The following is a 24,594-nucleotide window of genomic DNA, read 5'->3' as shown; positions in this document are numbered from 1 at the left end:
TCATTGTTTATGTAGATTGGTACGTTGAGGAGGGCAGAGGAGGAGTCTCCCACTCCTCGGTTCAAATGATCTGTGCTGACGGATGTAGACCCACCCAGGGCAGGAATTTGTCAGTGCGTGCAGCCTCTGAACGGATGTTTTCAGTATTTTCATTGATCATATGATGATTTTCTTGCTCTGTCAGATATTTTGAGTTTGCTCTGCTGAAACTTGTGCTGCCACCTAATAGAATAAATATAGCTTGTGCTACTCAGAGCAATTAGGAATGACATCTTAAAAAGTCAAACAGTCAAAGTGTCTTTCCACCACTGTTAACAGATGTCATTGGAACATTAATATCTATTTCAGTAGACGCTAGTTCCGAAGAACTTCATAACAAAAGAGGTCTGTGGAATATCATGCTAACTAGGGCACTGTTTTTTTTAGGAAACACAAGCTGCAGCTGCTAGAATGTCGTTTTGCACCTCTACTGTATTGGGGTGCCATTCAGAAATGTCACAGATGGATATGTGAATCCACAAGAAGGAAACTTTTTGTGAGTGATTTGAGACTCAAGAGAACGTCATTGTCAACCCATCCGTATAATATCCAAGTACACAGTAGGGATGAAATGTTTCTTTCTCTGGGGCCAGTGGTGCTAAAATTAAAGCTCTTAAGTGTTGCATCACAACTTATAAAGTGTAGCAAGCTCTGAAAATATAAGCAAGCTTCAGTATGCGCAGTTGTCTTTGTTGCTGTTTGCCCAGCCTGGGTGGTTCTGTAAATGAGCCGACAATCACTCCCCTCACGAGATCCTTTCAACTTTTTTCGGGTAGTCCTCCTCTTTTTGTTCCAGCCTTCTCTGGCTGGTACATTTCCTTCCTTTCACAGTAGTGATAAGTGATGTGTTTTTCCTGTTGGGTTGGTCCGTCTTGTCGAGACTTGAGGCTGGCAGATACGTAACAATCGCATTCCTCCAGGTGTGTTTAGGCAGTCTGCCTGGATCAGTTCTTCATCTGGAGCCAAGAAGCAACTCTTCTTTCCCCTTCCCCCTCTAAAAAGTAATTGTCAGCTGAACTGCTCTAATTTAATGCTATAGTACAGATGTTGTGTTAACATGCCCAAGCTTTATGCCACAGATGAACGATTGACGAACATTTGATGAACAGCTGTAGTTGATACTTCTAACGATTTTCTGAGAGTTTTAGCTCATGGCTGCAAGACTTTGAGATGAAGTGTTTAATTTAGACAAGCCAGAACTATAATATTCCCTTTATAGTTATACGTTTCACTCCTGGCCTTAGACAAATTCAGCCTTTTTGTTATAATAGAAAGTGCTAATTAATTGTACACCGATGAAAATACATCTACCCCATATTTTAGCCGGGTACCAGACAACTGAATTTACTGTCCATATCTCAGATTTACAAATAATTTTTAGACATTTTAACAAAGTTAAAAACAAGACACCATTTCAGCTTAATTAGCAGATTACCTACATTTGCAATGTATGCATTTGGCATTTCAACAGCTCTTATACCACAGCTTGTAAATGACAGTTTTACAACAAGGTTTTTTGAAAGTGCTTACTTGTCTTCCTTTTAAAATGTTGGGCTCAGTTGTGAGCAATTGCTGTTGTGAGCCTGAAAAAAAGCCCATTGAGACATTGTATTTGATTGTTTGAACAGTACAAATACCTCTGACTTGACTTGAAACTGGTGATACATGAGCAAGTCTTTTATAATGTTATATAATGTAAACAGGATTCAATAGATCTGAACACAGGCAAGAACTGGCAGGCTCTGGCCTTTGATTTTCCTTATAACATCTTACATTTTTCTGCAAACACTTCTAATGACGGGTTGTTTTCCCTACAGAACAGACAGCAAAGCAATTTGTCTGGCAACGCTTATCTGTAAAGTGTAAGAAAATAAATAAGTTTGGTCGTAAAAGCAGGCGGATGGTGAAGTGGAGACAAAAGCTCATGATCTGACAATGAGGGGGAGCTTAAAAGGGCTCATGCATTGTGACAGTGTTATCTGAGAAGAGCTTGATATTAAGGGGAAAAGAATAAAGGAAAAAATATGCATTTTTGGCACAGGTGTAGGTGTTGCATAAAAAGGGAAGGAATAAATGAATAGTGCAGGAAGATAAAAAGGAACAGGGAAATTGAATATGTATTCTGGCTACATGACAACAAATTCACTTTGGTTTGGTGTGAATTCACTTTAGTTTGGTTAAATGATCTCCCCACTCAGAACTTCTCTCCACCAGCCACCTTACATTTTTCAATAACCAATCTCCTCAGAAAAAGTGTTGCTTAACACATACTTTTCATACTTTTGAAAACTTGTGACAAGATGAGGCTGAGGACATGCAACAAAAAAAATGCATTCACCTTAGGGTGTGTCTGCCTCGTAGGTATACTGTATGAAGTACTCCGAAACATGTTGGGACAGGGAGACAGCACTCTCTGAAAACATGAAACATAAAAACAATGGACATAAATCTCAAAACCTTTTAATAAGCACAAAGACCCCTTAGAGTGGCTTTGTCTCATTAACCCTGTCTGAGAAGACTTCCCCCATGTTGCCAATCCTGAACTTGAACCTGTGTCGTCTGAAATCAACAAGGCTCTGATTGGTTTGTCTGGTTTCAAACTGTCCATGTGTAGGCTTATCTCCAAATCCTACTCAAAGTCCCTGGAGATGGTTTCTGTGATAACTGTTATAATTCCTTTCAAACAACAATATTTGGTTTGCCACCTAACACTTGGGTATGAGTGAGAGAGAGAGAGAGAGAGAGAGAGAGAGAGAGAGAGAGAGAGAGAGAGGAACATCTGGGGTAGCTCCAGTTTTTCTTCTTTAACCACACCCACAGGCGCATTTCTCAACACTGCGCTTCTCTACCTGTCTAAAGGGAACCAAATATGTGCGTTAAAGGACTAAAACGACATTAAAGCGGCAAGAAATTCCGCGGAAATATATGTAAGCGCGTGTCTTTCAACTAGTAATGGACTAATACTTCTTTTGGTAAGTGCAACAAACTCGCTATAATGAACTTTGGATGTGTCTAAGATGAGTTCAGCTTTGTGACGTTCGCGTTTCAGCCAATTGGAAATGAGTTGATTCCTTTTATACGGCAGTCTATGAAACGATAAATAATCTCCGGTGGTTGTAGAAGGGCATCATGTCGCTAAAGAGCCAACACTATCAATAAAATATGTCTAAATAACGCATTCACCATGTGCGTAAAAGGCTGTTTTTTTTTAAGACTCAGACATATTGAAAAGGCTGAAGTGTGCTTTATGTGAACACATACATAACAGAAGGCTGACAGTATTTACGTTGTTTCTTAAATCAATCTTTGTATAAACGTTGTAAAGTAGGCATACCGCTTTCTGAAATACTTACTAAATACTACTAAACTCCGAGTGTGTTAATAACGTTGGTCCAACTTGTTTCCTTCATGGACGCTCTTAGGACTTTTTGGCTCGAGACCTACTCCTAACTGTGTGTTATTGTCTGTGGTTGTTTCTGGTAGGGTTGATAAATGAGGCCTCTGTGAGATGTTTTGTGATTAAATCCGCTTTGCAAGACAAATGAATGATTTAAAATGTCAGAATGAAAGCTTATTCGTGATTGAAGCCACCTGGAGTAGCTAAGTGAGACACCACCAACAGAGTGAAAGCAGAATACTCCATGCTGCCAATTAAAACATGTTCACCCATTCTTCATTCTGCCTTCCTTCAGGTTTGAAGATAAACTACTATCAGCAAGAGAGGATTTCCAGAGAAGAGGTATTTGACTGCCAGCCAAAGACATGGACTGGAAGACCTTCCAAGCCCTCCTCAGTGGGGTGAACAAATACTCCACAGCGTTTGGGCGTGTTTGGTTGTCTGTGGTGTTTGTGTTCAGGGTGATGGTGTACGTTGTGGCAGCGGAGCGAGTGTGGGGCGACGAGCAGAAGGACTTTGACTGTAACACCAAGCAGCCAGGCTGCGCCAACGTCTGCTACGACCACTTCTTTCCCATCTCCCATATCCGCCTGTGGGCCCTGCAGCTCATCTTTGTCACCTGCCCGTCCTTCATGGTGGTCATGCACGTGGCATATCGTGACGAACGCGAGCGCAAGTACAGAGCAAAGCATGGAGACGATAGCAAGCTGTACAACAACACAGGCAAGAAACACGGCGGCTTGTGGTGGACCTATCTGATCAGCCTCTTCGTAAAGACGGGCATCGAGGCCACCTTCCTCTACATCCTCCACCACATCTACGACAGCTTCTACCTGCCGAGGCTGGTCAAGTGCGGTGTGAAACCTTGCCCCAACCTGGTGGACTGCTACATTGGCCACCCCACCGAGAAGAAGGTCTTCAGCTACTTCATGGTCGGAGCTTCGGGACTTTGCATTGTCCTGAACATCTGCGAGATCATTTATCTTATCTCCAAACGCATAGTGCGAATTGCGAACAAGCTCAATAGGCAAAAGCGCAAAATTGCTGTGCGTCACGACGACTACAATGAGGGGCCCTTTGACAACAGCATCGGCACTATGCCAACGCTGAGCCAAAAGGAACAGCCTCCATCCTTTAGAAGTGGAGTCAAGTCTTCCCACAGGCCACCTGGACTCAAACTTGAAGAGAAGATATGAGCCTCTGCTCCTGATCTGTCATTTTTGTGAGCCAAAGATCAGGCTGAAATCAAGAGATCAGCAGTGCTTGAGCTAATACCTATTGACAATCCTCAGAAAACAGAGTCAGAACTATGAGCCAAATATGTGTATGAGTCAGACCCTGGAAGTTGAGTCATCAGTACTGGAAACATTCCGTGGGCCCCTGTGTCCACATCTAAGACTCTTTTTGAGCACAATCACTTTGGTTTCCAAGTCAATATTTCCAAGTCAGCTATAGCCAAATTGATGTTAATAACTGTGTTTTTCTTTTTTAATACAATAAAGGTCTGTGTGCCTTTTCAACTTCACCTATATTAGAACATTCCTGTCAGGTTTCTCTCTTTCTTGTGGTTGGAGTTCTGACATGGGAGGGAAAGGAAGCAGGACATTCCTGGCAGAGATATTCACCCTATCTGCCACTGAATACAGTGCTGTGCCAGGGTGCTCTGTTGCCATTGAATTGTTTTCATTTATTTTAGTGATCTCATTTTATTTAACTGAACTGACATTGCTTTATCTTCACGGTGCGTTGTCCTGATGACATCAAAAAATGGTAAACAATTCTGCATTGGAGTGTGGACACTCCAAAGTCAGAGTTAATGGCTGAGTAATATTTGAAGGTGTGCATACTGGCCGAAACAAAAATGTTTTTACTGCATTTATTTTTTTCAGGTGAGCAACAAAACACATACGTTATTGGTATATTTCTTAATCTAAAGCCTCTGTGGACATATGCTTGATCTCAGGTTTATGCTGCACAGTCACACGCTGTACATAGACTGTGTGTTTTGATGTGCTTGTACACAAACTCACCTCATCCAAGACCACTGTTAATTTAAATAAGGCGAAAGGAATGCTGCTGTTTAATTCTGTGTTGGCAGAGCACAAAAGAGGAAGAAGGTTGGACAGATGGCTCATTGAACTATATCACGCATTTTTGTGAGCCCCTAATCGTCCACTGTGGACATCAGATGGAAATGTATTTTATGCACTTGTTAACAATGCCATTTTTACAAAACTTAATAAAATGTATTGAATGGGTTTCTGTTGGGCTGCTAAATGATGCCTTATGTTAATTTCATTTCTGAAATATAGTTTCTATTTACACATGTGGGACAAACATGTTTTCTCCCAGGATACTGTCTGATCATTATTTAAGGAGCAGAATTTTTCCATTCATGCTGACTCATTACTAAGTTTCTGACATTAACAATCACCAGGCTGCAATGAAAAAATTAATAAAAACATTGTTTAAAAAACACTAGGCTTGTATGCCGATTAGCATTTATTCATTTGAATTAGCCGCGAGTCATCATGACATGCCATTTTCCTGTCTCCGATAGCTATGATCTGTTTCTAAGTGTTGCAGAGGGCTGCAGTAAGAATCTCAGTCTGCCTGTCAGACTTGTCAGGTTTTAACAAGGTGCAGCAAAGAAACCAGTATTTCATTTATGAATCATTTCCGCAAAAAAAACTGCAAAATCACTATTGAGCCTGTAGATTCATCACAATGCTGTTAATTTTCTTTTGTTTTTTATATCAACAGCACATTTTATTTATGAAATAGTATTTATTTTTAAAATTCACAATCTAGTTGAATATTTACATGTTGAATTTGAAGAGGGGCATTTTAAAATAAATACACAGCACATCAATATTTTTTTCACAAGCCAGTACAATGCCCAAGTTCAAAAGAACTGATAAGTTTACATAGACGCTCCCTATATAGAGAATTAATTTGAAGACAGTGATCACTGAATACATCAGTGAGTTTATCCATATCTAGGACATTTTTACTGGTTCATTTTATTATTATAAACCCACTGCCCAGAAAGGAATGCAAGCACACTATTAAAAAAAAAACTGGTGAAGGCATGGAATTAGAAAAGTAGGATATGTATGATTAGACTGACTTTACATAAGGCACTGTTCCAGCTATGCTATCATGTAGTGAATCAGGTATTTTATTCTAAACAGAGGGAGGGGTCAGTAGTACCATCTAAATCTTAAAGTAATAATCTCATACCGGGAGAGGATGAATCAAACTAAAATGAGAATAGGGAGAATAGAACATACAGAGAATGGCTCCAGGTTGCATGGTTGTGCTGCAGTGTACGGTCTGTGAAAGAGCCTGTGGTTTGGCTTTTGTCTACAGCTTGCAGGTGGCCTGCGCCACTTTGGAGTTAGTCTTTCTGTTGAGGGTTCGACAGATGAAAGCTCCAGCATCCATCAGCTTTGAGAGGTCCACTCCCTGAGATGAGGACAGAAAGTCAGAGGGTCAAAGTTGCTGGAGCTCACATCGTACACAATAATTAGAACTGCAAACTAATTTATGATGGGGTGGACCAGAACATTGTGCAAAGCTGGTGCATATAATTCATGAAAGACCAGTTTTTCCTCATCAGAAAATAAAAGTACATAAATAAAAAAAAAAAAAAATAGGTTAAAAATAAGCTTCTTTGTTTTTTATTTAAGTAAACAAAAAAGCAAGAGCAGCATCTTTAATCTCTACTAAAAAGAACCAAAAGACCGGGGAGGCTAAAGAGAAACACAAACTTACTGTTTGAATCCCAAGTCCATGCAGCATATAGACTACATCTTCAGTAGCAACATTCCCAGAAGCCCCCTGGGCATAGGGACAACCACCCAGTCCAGCTACTGACGAGTCAACCACACTGATTCCCATCTGCAAAACACAGAAAATCTGTACCTTGAAACTGACTGAAGTTTACACAACATCAACAAAAGATTACCTACATGGACAAGATATTTTCAAATAGCATTAAAATAACAAGAACCAGGTCTGACCTGTAAAGCTACAAGGATGTTAGCAAGGGCCTGGCCATAGGTATCGTGGCAGTGCACTGCCAAGGCATTAACTGGCACCTCTCTGCTCACCACCTCTAGCATTTTACTCATGCTACCTGGAGTCCCCACTCCAATAGTGTCACCCAGAGAGATCTCATAGCAGCCCATGGAGTACAGACGCTTAGCTACCTGCAAGAGAGTCAAAGCTTGAGCTGGTTGCATGAGTGACACAGTGTTTACATTGTGCCATTTTACATAATGTAAACATGCATCAAGTGAGAACGCACATGTGCAACTTTTTCAGGTGCCACCTTGCCTTCATATGGACATCCAAGAACACATGACACATACCTGCGGTGACAAGAAACAGAGTGGAAATTCATGCAAAAATCAAACGCTATAATTACAATGATTTATACGTTTGTTGACAGTCAAGAGCGAGACAGTGAACCTACCCTCTAACTGGAACACCAGCCTCTTTAGCTGCTTTCATAACCTCGTCAAAGCGCTGTAAACTCTCATCCACTGAGCAGTTTATGTTCTTCTTACTGAACAGCTCAGATGCAGCACCAAATATGGCTACCTCTGAAGCTCCCGCCTTTATCTGTAGTAAGCAAGAGCCAGGAAAATGCATTTTAAATGACACATTAAGACAAATCACCTACAGTAGAAGAAGCTGGGTATACACTATTTCAGTGAAGCTATTTGGAAAGCGTGTTGGTATATGATTGACACTCACCGCAGCCTGGAAACCCTTGAGGTTGGGGGTGAGGACCGGGTAAGACACTCCAGGTTTCCTATCAATCCCCTTCATCACCTCCACCTGGTCTGCCATCTAACATTTGGACAAGATGACAGAAACCATTAGTGCTTTAGAAAAAAAACAAAACGGTTCCATTCTCATACACTGTGGTTTGGTTTCTGTAACTCGTTGGGTGTGTCAGCACATTCCATATGAATGGCTCTGAGTGGGAGAACAAACTCACCTGTGGAACCCATTTTGGGGATACAAAGCTGGTGGCCTCAATGACTGGCAGCCCTGACGCTGACAACATGTCAATCAAATTTATTTTAGTCTCTGTTGGAACCATAGTCTGAGAGTGGGAGCAGTAAAGCAACAAGATGAGTAACACTTGAAAAACACTGAGACAAATGCATGACTGAGAATACATAATGCACCTGCTCTATCTTAGTACACTGATGCAGCAATGAGTGGTGTTAATGTTAGACTGAGATACTTTCTGGCTATAATAGCTGATGTGTAATCAAATTAACCAACACTTCTTACATAATGTTACCTTTTCATTCTGAAGACCATCTCTGGGTCCCACCTCCACTATTTTCACCTTCTCTGGAAGAGCTTGGCCTGCTCTTACGCCAGCCTGCGCACACGCACGCACGCACGCACGCGCGCGCGCACACACACACACACACACACACACACACACACACACACACACACACACACACACACACACACACACACACACACACATATTTAACACAGGTGTGAAGTAGCAGTATTAGTAGCAAGTGGCCAACTAACTGCTGCCTAGTTTACAGACTATGTTAGCTTAACCGTAGAGGACGCTAAGGTTGACAAGCAATGCCGCCCAGGCTGCTAGCTATACGTGCACAGTTTAACCTGCTGGAAGATACAAGCACAAAAAACTCACTGCTTTGACCTTTGCTGTTGAGCTAAACGCCACATACTTCTGACCCATGACTGAACTTAAATAGCTTCTGTTTACAAGCCTCATTACGGCAGCCATGATGGTCCGACCGCCAGTCTGACCTCACTTCTTCCTGGAGAGGATGGAACGGAGTGATGATAAAAGCACTGCAAGGGCGCCATCTATTGCCCGGGAATTTGAATTGAAAAAATAATTCAGATAAAAGCAATTTGTCATTGACTGTCAAATGTTTGTCAGATTATCATTTCCAACAGTATAACACAATTTAAAGCTGTCGTTTAATGACGCCACAATTAATTGTATGGCAAATATGTTGATTTTATTGGGAATTTATTTTATAGGCATATGTACTTTTTCTAAAACAATACATGCATGTTACTGTTTTCCTTCAAGTCTTTACATAACTGATACACTCTCTGAAATGACATAAAAACAAAGAGCATATATACACAATTAATGTTATAGTTGCATGTTTGCCTTTATTTTATTGTGTATTTCATTATTTTTTCCTTTAATGTTCTTGTATTTAATTTAATTTCCTTTTATAAGATTTGATTGCATGCACTTTCCATTTACACTACAAATTGGGTGAAAAGACAGACACAGCAATGTATAAAAATATTTTAATGTATAAAAAAACAACAAATAAATTATAATTGTTTTTTTTTTATCATAGTGCATATTATAATTAAACATAAATATAGAAAACTGCAACCGTGTGACATTGGGGAAAAAAAAGTATTCTCTTCACTTTCCCTACAGAAAGTAGGGACATAGCAGTAGAGTCACTATTCTGTCCAGCTTTTATCAAAGCAGTCCCAAAAAGTAGCAAAGGTATTCTTCCATGCATATGAAAAAAATATATATATTTGAAAGAGTTATCATTTAACTATAATTGAAGCAAAGGAAACACTGAATATGCATGCTTTGGATACTGCATATCTTTATGAAGTTTAACAAAAAGCATTCCATTTTGTCACAAAGGTCAACATCTCATTTAAAGTAAAGATTAAACAGTTGCATGTAACTAATAGACAACTAATATATCATAAATGTGTGTATTTACATTAGTGGATTACATATTTTGTGCATAAATTCTCTTGCATGGCTTTAGCACGCACGTGCGCACGCACACGCGCACACACACACACACACACACACACACACACACACACACACACACTTTGGTTTCATTTCACTGCAGCTCCTCATCACTGTCGTCAACCTGTTGGATGATGAGGTCAGCCCCCGAGTCTTCAGCCAGGTCGTCGTCATCGGTTACCATCCAGCTCCTCTTACTGTCCCCCTCCTCCTCCCCGTCCACTCCCAATAACAGGGCCGGTTCCTCACTAGCACCATCTAGACTGTCCATGGGGATCTCATCACAATCTACTTCCTGGATGCACGTGGTGCACATGCGGTAGCGTCGTGTGCCCTCACACACCACATGCCCAGTCTCCTCCGTCACCTGACACTTACACTTCCTGCACACCAGCTTCCTGGCTTGATGGATCTTTGGAAAAACAAAAGAATGTTATATTCAAAAAGTTGGTTTGTGTTTCTGTAGCTGTATGGTATGTGTAACACTCATACATGATTTTTCTTTATCACAATGTCTATGTTTCTCAAGCCGTTTCATCAATAATGAATGACTTTAACCTCCTGGTTGTAATAAACCTACCGTCTCAAAATGGCTACGAAGATGCTCGAGGCGAGTAAAGCGTTTATTGCAGGCCTGACAGGGGTATGGCCTCTCTCCAGTGTGGCAGCGCAAGTGACGCTTCAGGTCAGCCTTCCTCTTCACCGTGTGTGTGCAAAAGGGACACTTGAAGCGCATAATGGGGTTGGAGTCTGCAAAGAGGAAGAGAAAGTGTTCAGAGCTTTGGCTTTTCTGTTTATTCCGTGGATATCTTACTGGCTTCTTTTGAGGGTAACCCTTGTGCCAGTCTGCTGATGATGTTATTCCCTTTCTCACTTCTCTAGAGAACTATTGTCTTTCCATTTCATCACATGCAGTCCTACTCACCTTTATTAAAGTGTCCAATAACACCCACAATAGGTGGCAGAGTAGCATACAGCTCCTCTGCCTTTTCAGCCTTTTGTGTTCTCGCCTCCTCGATGTCTAAGTCTTCAGGTTGATTGGAGCGGGTGCTGTGGGATGCTCTCCTCTTGGTTCCCCCTTTACCTCGCCGGCGCTCTGATCCAGGCAAGGTGTACAGAGGGTCCTGAGGGTCCTGCAGGTCCTCTGCCTCTGCATTGAGATCATCAGCAGGGCTGCTTGGGTTAGTCTTCAGGGCTGAGGTCGATGACTCCTGGTCTGGGTCTTTCCCCATAAAGCTAGACTGAGATCTGGAGTTGTCCCGGGTCCAGAGCGCCGGTGGTGGGCTGACAGAGCTGAGGCTTTGCTGCTGCTGCTCTGAGGTTTCCTCTCCTGCCCCACTGGTAAAACTGCAGGTCTCAGACAAGCTTAGGCAGCGGTCACTGTCTTCATCTTTCACACTGATGTCCAAGGAGGATTTGATAAAGTTCTTGCAGTAGTTGATGACATTGTTCATCTGCAAGTAGCTGGCTGCAGACATCACCTCAATCACATTGTGACTGGAGAGATCCAGCTGGCCAGAGTAGATGAAATCCAGGATGACGGTGAAGGTCTCAGGGCTGAAGACATCAAAGGTGGCGTTGACAGAGTCGGACAGCCCGTCGGGCCCCTGGGACAGCAGCATGCGGAAGTAGCCGCTGCTGGCATACAGGACGTTGCGGTGGGCCCTGAAGAGCTGTCCCTCCACCAGCACGCTGCAGTCACAGAAAAGTTCCTGGCGGCGCTGCTGGTTGAGCTGCTTCAGCAGGCTGCTTTGGTGAGACACTGTGATGTCAGCGGTGTTGAACCACCTCTGAGGCTGCCTGCAGGAGACAACATGATAGCACTCACACTGGTTGTGCATGGGGCATAGACTAACTTGTTCTGCAAGACAATAACAGATCATAGAGGCCTTGTGGACACTCATTACTGAAACGGAGACACTTCCATCTTAATGATCTAGAATAAACAAGCTAAGACTATTTATGCACGAGCCTATGCATACATAATACGTAATTGAATTGTACATATTAAGGGAAACATGCACTCCTGGGGTGTGATTCATGGGACATTTGACCTTATTACCAGCTTACCGTGGTAAATGATTAGCTACAGACCCCAAATATTGACAGCAGGTCACATAGCAAACATACCAGTGACACCCCATTGATGTAGCTGTCAATTCTCCCCTGTCTTTGTTTCTGCCCTGGACTATTTCCAGCTCAGCAGACCATCCGCCCACAGGACTTCATTCTGCACTGTGATTGGCTGGACGAGCCTTCAATCAAAATCTTCTTCTAATGGGCTACACCCGACTCCAGTCAGAGGGCATCGGGTGGCAAAACCCTGTAATCATCCCTGTGGGACGCTAAAGCGCGCAAGAAATAGCTGATGTTACAAACAAACCAGACTCATGGGACGAGAAGAAAGCACTGTTACCGGGCATGATATCCAAAGAGAGAAAGAAATTGCCGAAACCACATTTTCAGAATAGTTCCTCTTTTTCTATAGTAACCTATTTCGCCATCCTCATGTAAAGTCTGCATTACACGCATTCATTTTTAATTAGGCTACGCGATGCTTGCTGACAGGCTTCACAACGCCCGATAACCCACGGTGCAACGCCCGCCAGCAAGACTCTATAGTGCTCCTCATTTCACACGAAACCAAGTCTAGTGTCTTTACCGAGCTATTCTCCCTTAATTCAGGTATCAGTCGACCTACAGAACGGCATGAGAGTGCTGCAGTCCTGCGAGAGAAAAGCGGGCAGCGGCGTACCAGAGCAGCCCAGTCTGTCCTGGAGCGACGCCCACTTCAGGCTCCAGCAGCACACAATAGAAAAATAGATACAAACCTCCAGCAACTGTGCATGCTGCCAGTTGATAAATAAATATATTCACATAGTATATTATATTAGGCGCTAAAACGCCCGTTTTCATCCTAAAGACCACCCCCACTTCTCGCCGGAGGTCCGGAGCGCAGCGAGCACCGGGGAGGATTTGCCTGCTGCCCAAACCCAGCGACTCGTTCCCAGGCGTGAGGTGTCGAAAGGACCCGCTTACGCCCCACGCCGTGATACCCCTGACAAAATCCATCGATACTCACTGGTGACTTGATTCACCCGGCGCCCGATAGAGTCTATTCGCCCCCAAGTCTGCCACCATTTCCATTTTTAATTTCTTTTGCCTTTTTTTCTGTGCTCTTTTTTTCTCGTCCAGGGTCCACAGTCAGGCACTTCCTGCTCAGCCCTAAAGACCGAAACCCGGTTAGAGCGACTGGAGCAGTGTGCTGACGTGGGTGTTTATTAACTGGGTGCCCGAGGGTTCAAGGAGCCATTTAAAGCCCTAGTGCCCCCTTTAAATGTATTGTATGGACAACATATTAATATTGAACACAGACTATCCCAGCCATATAAAATTGTGCAATATTTCTACTATCATTCTGTAGGGATTGGTAGCTTGTATAAACACTCTACTGCCCATATCATACTGGGAGATTTTTTTTAAACTGCCTTGATATCACTATGATAATAGTCTTTTGTGATGTTCAATAGTGACTTTTCAAACTCATATTTACAAGTGAGTATCTTTTACTGGAATAATCTTATTTTTTTGTCACTGAATCATTTTTCTTTTTGTTAGCATTGAAATAGTCAATCTCCCCTAATCACAACTCATTTCACAATAATTTGAAACAGCCCTGTTTCATAATAGAGTGGAAATGAAGGCTTCAGTTTTCTCAGTAAGAAAATGTATTTATTCATCATTGTTATGGCTCACAGATCAATACATTAGTAAGAGAAAGATCAAATATTTCTTGTTAATCTGAAATAACAAAGTAAAATCAGAAAGACATTTTTGTGTTAACTGTTACTTTTAATATAAACAGTAAATAACCATTAATAAAAGAACAAATATAAAATTAAACAAGACAAAACATAAAGCATTCAGCTCAATCATGTGTTAATATGAAATGGAAAAATGAGGAAGTTGATGGTTCCCTTTGGCCCGGTGATTTAGAAGAAGATTTAACAACAACAGAAGGCTGGAGTTGCATCAAGAAGCTGTGTCTTTGGAAAATCCGGTGGGGTTCATGGACTGCCAGCGCCACAGATCCTCACCTACATGGGAACAGAAAAAATAACATCAGGATGTTATGGGGAAATATTTCACCAAAAAAGCCCTTATTAAAATCCATGTAGATGTATGCAGTGTGCCTGCCCTTACACATTCTTTCCAGGTTAAATTCAGCCTTCCAGCCCAGCTCCTTCTCGGCTAGACGAGGGTCAGCGTAGCAGGATGCTATGTCTCCTCCCCTACGTGGGGCGACTTTGTATGCGATCTATTGAGAGGACACATTAAGTTTATATTTAATTAACAAAAAGGAGGGTGGTTAAGCCTAAAAAGTGGGATTGTCAGTGAATCAGGGGCCACCATCACAGTCAATGTCAGCTTTCCCATCCTTTAACCAACAAGATAACACAATGTAGTGTGGTTACTGCTCCAAGTCACTTCAGTTACTCTCAGAAGACACAATACGATCGCTGACCCTGAAGAGAATTTACTTTGGAGAGAAAAGAGCTCTTCTGTCACTCACCTCTCTCCCTGATGCCTTCTCCATGGCTTTCACCATCTGGAGCACAGAGTAGCCTGTCCCTGTTCCCAGGTTGTAAACCTACAGATAATCATGTATTGAAGTGAATGCAGAAGGAACCAGAAAATGACAGAAAATGTGTTTCAAAATGCTTTAGTCTTTTGTTTTTTTAAATGTACCTTGCAGCCGCAGTTGTCCTTCAGCTTCTTCACAGCTGCTATGTGTCCTTTTGCCAGATCTACGACATGGATATAATCTCGCACACCTAGCAAGAGAAAGAAACTACATGAATATATGCTATGACAGTTTGCTTGTCATTAAGAGCCCCCTGGCCAAATTATATTTCAAACCACAATTAAATATGTGCACAGCAGTTACAGGTCTTCTCCATTACCTGTCCCATCAAGTGTGTCATAGTCATTCCCAAATACACTGAGGCACTTTCTTCTCCCAATGGCCACCTATGAGGGAGATAATTTAAGCAATGCAAACAATGGAAAATCATCCAATAGCTAATAACTACCAAACATATGGAATATGCATTGCATGCTCTGATCTGATCTAGGCATGTATTTGTCAGAGAGTTTGTGTACCTGGGCAACATATGGCAGCAGGTTGTTGGGGATACCCTGAGGGTCCTCTCCTATAAGTCCAGAGGAATGAGCCCCAATTGGGTTGAAATAACGCAGCAGCACTGCATTCCAATCCTGCTGACACATAGGCAATAATGAGACACAATATGTATATGCGTGTGCATCTTTGAATGCCTTTCTGCCTCCTGATCAGTACCTTCTCAGCTTTACAGTGGTCGCTGATCATCTCCTCAATGAAGTACTTGCTCTGGCCGTAGGGGTTAGTGCAGCCGCCCACGGGGTGCTTCTCGTCGATGGGAAGGTGCTGAGGGTCTCCATACACCGTTGCCGAGCTGCTGAAGACCAGATTGTGCACCTTGTGAGCCTGCATCACCTGGGACACGTGCAGATGCAAACAAACACCGCACACACATACAGTCAGCAGTCTAAAGCACACACACCTTAGGTGTAAGCATTAAACGCTAAGTTTGGCAGACACAGTGGGCTCCACAAGTTAAAAGTTATGAAGGGTGCAGTGTTAGAATTAGCCGACTCAGTATCAAATGAATACATGCTGTCATGCACTCAGTGAACAAAGATGAAGTGCAAATAAATATCAGTTCAGAAATGAATGGTGAATGAAGGACATAAGGAGTAAGTTCAGATGACAAAGTTTAAACTGACCTCAAGCAGGTTCATGGAGGCGGTGAGGTTGACTCTGTAGTAGCGCAACGGCTGCTCCACTGACTCCCCAACAGCCTTCAGACCAGCAAAGTGCATCACCGCAATAAAAGAATGCTGCAACACATATAGATATTTAGGCATGTGTATGTTTTTTTATAACTTATATGCACACCTACTACCTACAGTATATGCCCATGCACTACCCATTGTCAATGCTTTCTGAGCATGTATGGTAGCCAGCAGGGACATTCTTTGGTAAAAAAAATAAAAATAAATAAAAGCCTATAAAAGCGAGGAATTGTATAAATACTGGTGTATTTATCAGATGGCCCTGAATACATACAATACAACCCTTCAAAAGCAAACTCGCCCAGCATTTATTCAATAATAGTTATTTTAGATCCGATTTATTAGAAAAAAAAACTTTACATTTGCAGAAATCTGATTTTTGGCTGCAATGAACAATTATTTTCATTATCCATCAATCTGCCAATGTATTTTCTTGATTTTTTTAGAATTAACAATTTTTTATTCATTTCTAACGGTAACTATTTTCTTGATTTATCAATTTGTCTATAAAATGTCAGAAAACAGTAAAAAATGTCCTCAACATTTCGGCAAAGCGGACATATTGAAATGGTTTGTGTTATCTAACCAACAGTCAAAACCCTAAAGATATTTCAGTGCATACATGACAAAGAAAAGCATTACATTCTTACATTCAACAATAACAAAGATTTGGCATTTTTGCATGAACAATGATTACAACGGTTCATTGTCATTGCTTATCGATTGACAAAGCAATTAAATGAGTTGAATTGTTCTAGTTCTAATCAGATTAATAAATCCACTGTATTCACTTTCTGACCTTTTTGAAGAGTTTTTCCAAGCCAGGTTGGTCCAAAAGATCTAGTTCATGGAACTCAATGCTGGTGTCAAGGAGCTTCTCTATCCTACGTATGCTCTCTGGCACATCTCCTTCTCCTCCATCCACAATAGGACGTAACACACACACACACACACACACACACACACACACACACACACACACACACACACACACACACAGTATCACTGCACTAAACAAACACACTTGTTTATGGGTGTACAAAGTTATTCATCAGCCTGTGTTACTGTGTTCCAGTAAGGGAGCTTACCTCTTACTGCGTTACTGAAGTTATCTACCACGACTGGCTTGTAACCTGCTTCAATGAGCTCCAGCACACAGTGACTCCCAATGTAGCCTCCTCCACCTGTGACCAGCACCTTCTCTGCCATTCTCTCACCTGTGAAATACAACATACAATCAACCTTCCATTTAAAGACCATCTCTGGTTATTTAGTTGGTTATGGAGTGGTTCCTGATTTTGGAAGTAGGAGAATGACTTGAGTGCACACCCTAGACCTGCTCTGAAAAAACCCCCCCAAAAAAACAGGATATCCTTTAGTCTGAGCCAAGTTGAGCAAACCTGAAAGGTTTGTTAGGCCCACTTGACAGATGTGACCCACCCACATTGTCCCAGGTCACTCGGTTCAACCCTGAACCTGTATAACCACATAAAACAATTATAGTGCCTGCAAGATGATACGTCAGTGACTACTACTTTTCATTGTTGGAAGTTATTGTTATCTTTTGAGAGAGCACTTTTTTTTTAAATGAACACAGTAAAGGCTGCATCGGAATGGAATTTTCTATACACACATACATACATTTAACTACATGCCACCTAGGCTACATTCTTAACACTCTTCTAAGTGTTCCCATTACATCATTATTCAGTGCTTAGGCGTTTGAGCCAGAGTATACAATTAAAACAAAAGGTTTGTATTTAACGTTAGCCTATCAAAAAAAACACTTAAAAAGTGTATTTAATATCAATATGTCATGCATTTCTGCCAGTTCCTCTCAATACTAAATTACTTAAAACTAGGCCTACTATCTAACCCAGTAAGCAAAGGTACAACTCCCTTAACAAACTGTCAAAATGAGACCACAGCGTAAATATTTATGGTACAGAATGTTTGAAGTTGTCAGTTAAAAGACTTACTAAATTTCCCGATAAAAATGTAAATTGTAAATTCTCGGCAGAATCTCTTGATAAAACTGGTTCGAAGAAGCAGGGAAGAAAGTGTGTGTGAAGACAGAATGACGTTTTATCTGTCAGTTCTTTTAATGAGAGTTTGCCTCTCTCCATATTTCTTTACTTCCTGGTGAAACGTGGAACAGAATCATGTTAATGATTGGCGCGCCACTTCCTGTACGTTTTCTTTCAAAAGAAAAGCTTAAACATTCCTAAAATCGCACCACAGAACATTGAATTCACTTTAGCTTGAACTGTGATGTATCAACGGATCAGTACGTGATTTAATACCTGGTAGAATAACCATTACATTCGATAAACCTGTGTTAATCTGGGCATAATTCAGTTTTAATTTTGAAGTACAAAACGGATTCGCAATATGTTTTATCGCTACCTTCACGGTATTTAAAGTCTCTGCCGTGATACGTGAGCGCCTTACATGCCGTGACGTCAGACACACCTAATAAAGCCACGCCTTTGACCATTTACATAAGGAGGTGATTGTGCCGAGCAAATCTGAAACATACCGGCTGGCAAAGGAAAAGTGCCACGTTATAAAACAAACAAAATTCACACAGTAAAGCTTTATGCAGCAATACAAGTGCAGCTTAGTTAAAAAAGACACAGATACGTATATCATTTTCTTTAAATATGTAGCCTAGCATGTTTACGAATACAGTCAGGTCCATTCAGACAGTGTGCACATAGGCTACTACTCAAATAACAATGAGGGATAGTTGTATAGTTTGTATATTATAGCATGTTTTTGTGATCAAGGTTTTATTATTGTTTTCATAACAAACACAAACAAACTGTGCACCCCATACACACAATATGTCTTTATGTCGATAAAAACATAAACAAAATGGCAGATCTAAATGGTAATATTCATAAATTAATATCATTAGGCTATATCATAACCTCATAAGTAAAACAACAATATGTTATATATTTAAATTAAATTAGATTGAGGGAAATTATCACAACATACCAATACAAAATAAAATCATATTAATCCTTAATCTGTGAAGCTGCTGTGTGAACACCATGCCTCAAAAGTTTCCTGACTGGCCCCATGTTATGCTAGCAATGCACATTTCTGGGTGAGTGATATCTAGACCAGCACATATTCCTAAACTTGAGAAACAACAACCTCAAACCGAAATCTACATATTATTTAAAACTTTTCTTCTTTCCATGCACAGACTACTCATTCCCAACCTCCACAACACTAACAGCAATCGTCATAAAATCATCAGAAAATGTTTCCAAACCCAGGAATTTAACACTACTCTGCATTTTCTATTAACTTTAGATCCTTTTTATCCCAAATAATGCATGTTAAATATATATTGGGATTATATAGACAGCTGTCGTTTTCCGTTTTTATGAAGTTCAGATTTAGCAGGATTCTTATATATCCTGTGCCATTTCTGAAGCCTGTTTGCCAGTCCTGCCCTGCCCAGAGACACTGGCACATGAAGAAAGGCAGCAGATTTGGGAGGAAAGAAAGATGAGACGAGTCGGATACCTTAGAGATGAAGTTTGCTCGCTTCATTCACTGCAAATGCCGTCTCTTTGTTAGAAAGGACTTGGAGCGGATGAAAAAATCTCAAGGGGGAAAAACTAAATGGCAAAATACTTCAGCAGGGGAACATGGTAATAATAACGAAAACCAATCCCACCATTCAGAAGAGGACAGAAGAGAGGAGACAGAAGGAAACATTTAAAACTTAGAGGAGGAACAACATGTGACTGTCAGTGAACAGCAGGCAACCAGGACTGGCTTTTATAAATTTGGTTCAGTTTGAAACAATTTTACAGTTTCATTCAAGTTCTTACGTCAGGAAGACTTTTGTTGATTACTTTGTGTGCTGATGCAGGTCAGTAGCATGGCTCAGCTTTGCCTGTGTTTGTGTATATGCATGAGTGTGTGGCTCCACAGCCACAGCCAACCCAGCACCGAGGGTGGCTGCGGTTGTGGGAGGAGGGCGGGGGTTGCAGGAAGTGCAACCAGCACCTCTGCCTCCCGGCCCCTGACAACTGTCCTGTAGGTCGGGTGAAGGACGACTGTGGATGCTGTGAGCAGTGTGCTAACGTGGAGGGTCAGCAGTGTGACTCATGGACTCAGAAGTTCTACGGCCGCTGTGGAAAGGGCCTGGTCTGCCAGAGAAAAATGCCAGAGGGGACACACGGCAGCCAGAACCTACATGTGTCTGTCAGGAAAACGGCCCTGTATGTGGCTCGGATGGGTGGACGTACCTAAATGTTTGCCAGATGAGAGAGGCCGCCAGCCACCGTAACACAACCCTCAAGCTCACTGGAAGAGGACCCTGCCGCTCTGGTTACCACATTCTTTTCTCACATATGTTTTCAGTCCAGGAAAGTTTTAATTTTCAAGATTTCAATGCATGTGAATAGTTGTCTTGATAGGGAACATGAAGGGTCCTAGTTCTGAACCTTGGGGTACTCCCTTTCTTCTGCCGCAGGCCCCCGTATCCTTCGAAGCCCCAGAAACCTGTTCAACTACACCGGGAATGATATTGTGTGCTCTTCCAAACCTGAGCAGGAGGAAGATAGGGAGTGACAACGTCCTGCCAGAAGATGATCCTCACATCTCTGTCCAGGTTTGTTATGAGCTGCAGTTATTACGCATCACAGCAAATCTCATAAAACAGTGTATGCCTTTGCCCTAGCTGCTTAATAGATTAAGATGTTTTTGATAAAAAAAAAAAGCCATTCCACTGATTTTACACTTGAAGTTCAGTTCATTCATCAATTCACTTCAATTTTATTTATAGTATCAATTCATAACAAGAATTATCTCAAGACACTTTACAGATAGAGTAGGTCTATAATTTACAAAGACCCAAAAATTCCAGTAATTCCCAGAAGGAGTACTACTGAGCCTGTAAAATACTTGTATAATGTCTTCTGTGGAAGTGTCACACTAAATCGCTGGCATAGCCCTTTAAACTTCCAAATCCATCTTGGATCGATTGCAGTGATATTACAATGCAAGAGATTCTGATACGTCTTATAATGCAAGACAATCATTTAAAAGAAACACAATGATAGCTATCTAACTGAAAAGAAATACACATCCAAAAAATGGGAAAACAACAATCACTTCCCAACAAAGGGCTTCTACTAAGAAGAAACAGTGATTAACAACATGAATAGACTTTCCTTTTGAACACCCACACAGCAATGTCCTCTTGTGTCATCATTCATTGTAAACATGCACTGGCTAAACGCTCAACTACCAAGCAACAAAACAATCCCAGAGTGTGTTCCACAAGTCTGTTGATAATAAAAAAGGGAGTTGACATTGGTACTTGTGTATCGATAATGATCATAACATAATCATATTATGTTATTAAATTGCTTTCTTGTACTACCCATACTGCTGACAAAAGTCTTATACATATTATTTCTTACCTTTAAATGGATTTTTAGCATCTCTTGAGGTTTCATCCCATCCTTTTTCAGGCTTGAGGCGGTCCCCAGCGCTAAACTGTGTCTACCTTCAGATACAGGGCCTCCACATCTCTGATGCAGGGGTCTACTCTTGCATCTGCCACAATGCCTTGGGGGAAACGTCTGCATCAGCACAGCTCACAGTGTTGAGACAGGGTGAGTATCTGAGCATCATACTGTGGACTGTTTGTGCTAAAGCAGCTCATTGGAACGGCAAACTAATTAAAAAAAAACTTATTTTAAAAGATGCTGTAATATTCTTACTCAAACTGTTTCTTATCTGCTCTCCAGTGGTGAAGGGAATGAACGGTCATGCTGAGGAGAAACAGGAGCATCTGGAGGACAGCAGTGGTGATGGACAGCTGGCATCTGGAGATTACCTGGGACTAATTTAAATCAGTTTCAATTACCAGACAACAGGGTCTAACATAAAGGATCATCTTTCATTTTTTGAATGAAAGGGTAAAATGTTGTCAGTCACAGCTCCCTGCTCAATTGTAAGAGGAATAACTATCTCTAATTTATAATTTAACATCACATCTGATTTAGTCAAAACAAATGCTTTGTAGAGTTGACAACATTTGTATGATTATATATATATAATAAAATAAAATATCCCTTGAACTGGCATTCTAAGGAAACTGCTGACTCATCTTCAAAACATTAAATGTATACAAATTGCAAACAGCTGCCCCTAAAGTAAAGCTTCTACCACTTCATTCTGCTTTCACCACTCCACCCAGAAAACATAGAGTACAGTGCATTTGTTCCCCGAGAGAAAAAAAAGAGATGGATGGAGCAAGAGAAGGTGTGACCATCCACAGGGTCTCCGTCTGATTCTCTTCATCTCTCTCCACCTGAGTGCCAGTTAATCCTTCCCTCATCCCCCAACTCCCAGCTGGATACACCGGCTCCTTCTGAATGGCAGGCTGCATTAACGTCGAGGAACTTTTCCCCGCTGTCTGTTAGTCAAAGCTGATTGGAGATTACAGGCCTCCATCTCATCTCAAATCACTTTCAACCCCTTTCTCTCCTTTATCTCTAATTTTTCTCTTCATTTCTTTATCTTCTTAACCCCAACTCACCTCCTTTTCAATGTCATCAACTTGCCGCTACATTTTTGCCTCTATTCAGTGTTCTTTTTTTTTAAAAAGCTGAATGACAAGGAGGATGAAGAGGAGGAAGAGGGAGAGAGAGATAAAAAAAAAAAAAAAAAAACCTTCCCCTTCTGAGTGGAGCCAGAATGATGTCATGGGGGCATTTGTCCTCCTGGTGTGGAGGCTTCCCTTCCCCTGCTAATTACCTTGTACAAACTCGAATCTGATATGGCGGATATGAGGCCCAAATACAATTATTGTGGGCTAACAAAGAGATATTGAGATTCAGGGAAGGAGGGAGAGACAGCAAGTGAGATAGAAGGCGTGTGCGCACACACACACACACACACACACACACACACACACACACACACACACAACCACTTGTCCTTCCCCTCCATTCCCTCAGATAGGCTAATGTTATTACTGGGGTAATTATCCTCATTAGTGCCAGCAGCTGTAGAAAGCACATTGCTTGCTGTTCAAACTCCACCCCGAACCTTTCCGTCTTCATATCCCTCTTTGTGTTCCATAGATCTCATATAGAGACTTCTATACTGCTAAATCTAGAGACTCAAACCTTTGCATGCTAGGTGGATGCAGTTGTAAAATACAGTCTCATAATAAGCCAGAGTTACCTGTTTTCTCACTTGTTTGAGTCCATTTTGTTGATGAGGGTTACTAATTGTTGTGGCCTGTAGCACAGCACCACTGAAAGCTACACTAGAGGGCTGAACAGTGTGCAAAGGTAGGAAAATAAGTGAAAGAATGGATCAAGTGCACACTATTAATAAAAAAAGCTCATAATCTGCTGTCACAAGAAAAGAATATGTTGCCAACAGATATTGTTATTTTCGTGAAAATTACAACTGTCTGTAATTTGCACCTTCCAGGTTTTCAGAGTTGTAATTGAACACAAGATGGCACTGTTTAGTCAAATAACCACTTTAATGCTGTCCATTGACAGCCTATCTATTAACACTGCTCTCTCCTCTCATCTGCTTCATGCTTCTCTTATTTACATCCATCCAAAAAAAACTGTTCTTCACAAAAGAAAATTAGATGTCATGGTCCTTCCTCCTTAAATGCAACGACACTTCCCTATTGGGATGGCTATGAAGAGCTGAGAATAATTGTGATTATAAAAGTGTTCGCATAACTAAAGGTATTGCCGGTTTATTTGTGTGATGTTTATATGAAAGCATCCTAAAAAATATTCCCTTCATTCTCTTTTACTAGGCTCTGTCTGCATCTTTACACAAAAATTATGAGATCAACAGCTGAAACAGGCAGCTTTACACACAGCATCCCCCCTGCTCTGTGAGATTGCCTTTTGTTTTATTGCCAGGGGCTGGTACGGACAGTAGGTAACCTGTATACCACTAAGCCCCACATCAGGCGCTAAATGTCATGCATAGCCTGTTTTTATTGGCTGATATGGCCTGTTGGACCCTTATCCTTTTTCCTGGAAGCCATTGTTAAAGAGCTGGTAGTTAATGCGGCTGACCAGATGGGCTCCTTCTCCCCACAGCTCTGACTGAGGGTGTTTACCATGCACTGGGCTGTGGATAACAGGTGAGACTGCTGCTAGCTTTTCAACCAATCAGAGGACAGCAGATGTCTGGCCTCTGCCTGTAAACCTTTATTTGGCATTTGAGGCCTTATGGGAGTGGGTTTGATAATAACACTTAATCAAAGAGAATTCTGGTTTATATGTTTTTTACGCAAGGCTTTTATGTGAAATGGTAATGCAAGCTATGACAATAAGTCCACAGACATGGTATCAACCCTCCCTGAGCCCCATACTGAATCATTTTTTTGTAAGAAACTTCAGTTCAATAAAGCTGAAGTATC

General features: G+C 41.4%; 4 protein-coding genes and 1 pseudogene across 7 annotated transcripts; 2 read left to right on the top strand and 3 right to left on the bottom strand.

The window, feature by feature from the left end:
- The first annotated feature begins 3,801 nt into the window (after nucleotides 1-3,801).
- Nucleotides 3,802-5,694, top strand: gjb3 (gap junction protein beta 3). Its single transcript, XM_078276931.1, has one exon. It carries the CDS (start codon nucleotides 3,802-3,804, stop codon nucleotides 4,630-4,632), a length of 831 nt encoding a protein of 276 aa, XP_078133057.1. The 3' UTR covers nucleotides 4,633-5,694.
- A 456-nt stretch (nucleotides 5,695-6,150) lies between these two features.
- hmgcl (3-hydroxy-3-methylglutaryl-CoA lyase) lies at nucleotides 6,151-9,270 on the bottom strand. 2 transcript variants are annotated; one of them, XM_078276928.1, is made up of 9 exons: nucleotides 9,138-9,270; nucleotides 8,760-8,843; nucleotides 8,448-8,555; nucleotides 8,201-8,296; nucleotides 7,917-8,065; nucleotides 7,749-7,812; nucleotides 7,462-7,650; nucleotides 7,214-7,339; nucleotides 6,151-6,904 (listed from the first exon to the last, which is right to left on the bottom strand). In XM_078276928.1, exons 1-9 carry the CDS (start codon nucleotides 9,231-9,233, stop codon nucleotides 6,803-6,805), a joined length of 1,014 nt encoding a protein of 337 aa, XP_078133054.1. In that variant the 5' UTR covers nucleotides 9,234-9,270; the 3' UTR covers nucleotides 6,151-6,802. The 2 variants fall into 2 exon arrangements, with proteins under 2 accessions (XP_078133054.1, XP_078133056.1); XM_078276930.1 differs by having other exon boundaries at nucleotides 9,147-9,270.
- Nucleotides 9,271-9,761: 491 nt separating this feature from the next.
- zbtb8a (zinc finger and BTB domain containing 8A) lies at nucleotides 9,762-13,494 on the bottom strand. 2 transcript variants are annotated; one of them, XM_078276926.1, is made up of 4 exons: nucleotides 13,339-13,494; nucleotides 11,182-12,056; nucleotides 10,837-11,006; nucleotides 9,762-10,668 (listed from the first exon to the last, which is right to left on the bottom strand). In XM_078276926.1, the coding sequence occupies exons 1-4, from the start codon at nucleotides 13,401-13,403 to the stop codon at nucleotides 10,351-10,353; spliced, it is 1,428 nt and encodes a 475-aa protein (XP_078133052.1). In that variant the 5' UTR covers nucleotides 13,404-13,494; the 3' UTR covers nucleotides 9,762-10,350. The 2 variants fall into 2 exon arrangements, with proteins under 2 accessions (XP_078133052.1, XP_078133053.1); XM_078276927.1 differs by having other exon boundaries at nucleotides 11,182-12,117; nucleotides 13,339-13,415.
- Nucleotides 13,495-13,966: 472 nt separating this feature from the next.
- On the bottom strand, nucleotides 13,967-18,292 carry gale (UDP-galactose-4-epimerase). Of its 2 annotated transcripts, none has more exons than XM_078277966.1 (11): nucleotides 18,131-18,292; nucleotides 17,240-17,368; nucleotides 16,951-17,063; nucleotides 16,083-16,196; nucleotides 15,616-15,792; nucleotides 15,420-15,533; nucleotides 15,221-15,287; nucleotides 15,006-15,091; nucleotides 14,830-14,907; nucleotides 14,460-14,574; nucleotides 13,967-14,353 (listed from the first exon to the last, which is right to left on the bottom strand). In XM_078277966.1, exons 2-11 carry the CDS (start codon nucleotides 17,358-17,360, stop codon nucleotides 14,289-14,291), a joined length of 1,050 nt encoding a protein of 349 aa, XP_078134092.1. In that variant the 5' UTR covers nucleotides 17,361-17,368; nucleotides 18,131-18,292; the 3' UTR covers nucleotides 13,967-14,288. The 2 variants fall into 2 exon arrangements, with proteins under 2 accessions (XP_078134092.1, XP_078134091.1); XM_078277965.1 differs by having other exon boundaries at nucleotides 16,951-17,066; nucleotides 18,131-18,291.
- A 1,763-nt stretch (nucleotides 18,293-20,055) lies between these two features.
- Nucleotides 20,056-22,038, top strand: LOC144534830 (kazal-type serine protease inhibitor domain-containing protein 1-like; annotated as a pseudogene).
- Nucleotides 22,039-24,594: the final 2,556 nt, after the last annotated feature.

This window comes from Sander vitreus, chromosome 20 (genome assembly GCF_031162955.1).
Source record: "Sander vitreus isolate 19-12246 chromosome 20, sanVit1, whole genome shotgun sequence".
Taxonomy (NCBI): Eukaryota; Metazoa; Chordata; class Actinopteri; order Perciformes; family Percidae; genus Sander; species Sander vitreus.
The sequence above is the reverse complement of the archived record's forward strand: the minus strand, read 5'-3'. Positions and strand labels throughout refer to the sequence as shown.

What these genes read in the sequence shown, in the direction of transcription:
- hmgcl (XM_078276928.1), bottom strand. Translation starts at nt 9,233, where the DNA reads ATGGCTGCCGTAATGAGGCTTGTAAACAGAAGCTATTTAAGTTCAGTC. An exon ending in CCCCAAAATGGGTTCCACAG is followed by an intron (nt 8,297 to 8,447) that starts GTGAGTTTGTTC and finishes TCCAAATGTTAG; the next exon opens with ATGGCAGACCAGGTGGAGGT. An exon ending in CACCTGAAAAAGTTGCACAT is followed by an intron (nt 7,651 to 7,748) that starts GTGCGTTCTCAC and finishes ACTCTCTTGCAG; the next exon opens with GTAGCTAAGCGTCTGTACTC.
- zbtb8a (XM_078276926.1), bottom strand. Translation starts at nt 13,403, where the DNA reads ATGGAAATGGTGGCAGACTTGGGGGCGAATAGACTCTATCGGGCGCCG. An exon ending in CCGGGTGAATCAAGTCACCA is followed by an intron (nt 12,057 to 13,338) that starts GTGAGTATCGAT and finishes TGTCTCCTGCAG; the next exon opens with GCAGCCTCAGAGGTGGTTCA. An exon ending in TATTGGACACTTTAATAAAG is followed by an intron (nt 11,007 to 11,181) that starts GTGAGTAGGACT and finishes TCCTCTTTGCAG; the next exon opens with ACTCCAACCCCATTATGCGC.
- gjb3 (XM_078276931.1), top strand. Translation starts at nt 3,802, where the DNA reads ATGGACTGGAAGACCTTCCAAGCCCTCCTCAGTGGGGTGAACAAATAC.
- gale (XM_078277965.1), bottom strand. Translation starts at nt 17,360, where the DNA reads ATGGCAGAGAAGGTGCTGGTCACAGGTGGAGGAGGCTACATTGGGAGT. An exon ending in TGCTGCCATATGTTGCCCAG is followed by an intron (nt 15,288 to 15,419) that starts GTACACAAACTC and finishes TCTCCCTCATAG; the next exon opens with GTGGCCATTGGGAGAAGAAA. An exon ending in ATTTAACCTGGAAAGAATGT is followed by an intron (nt 14,354 to 14,459) that starts GTAAGGGCAGGC and finishes GTTCCCATGTAG; the next exon opens with GTGAGGATCTGTGGCGCTGG.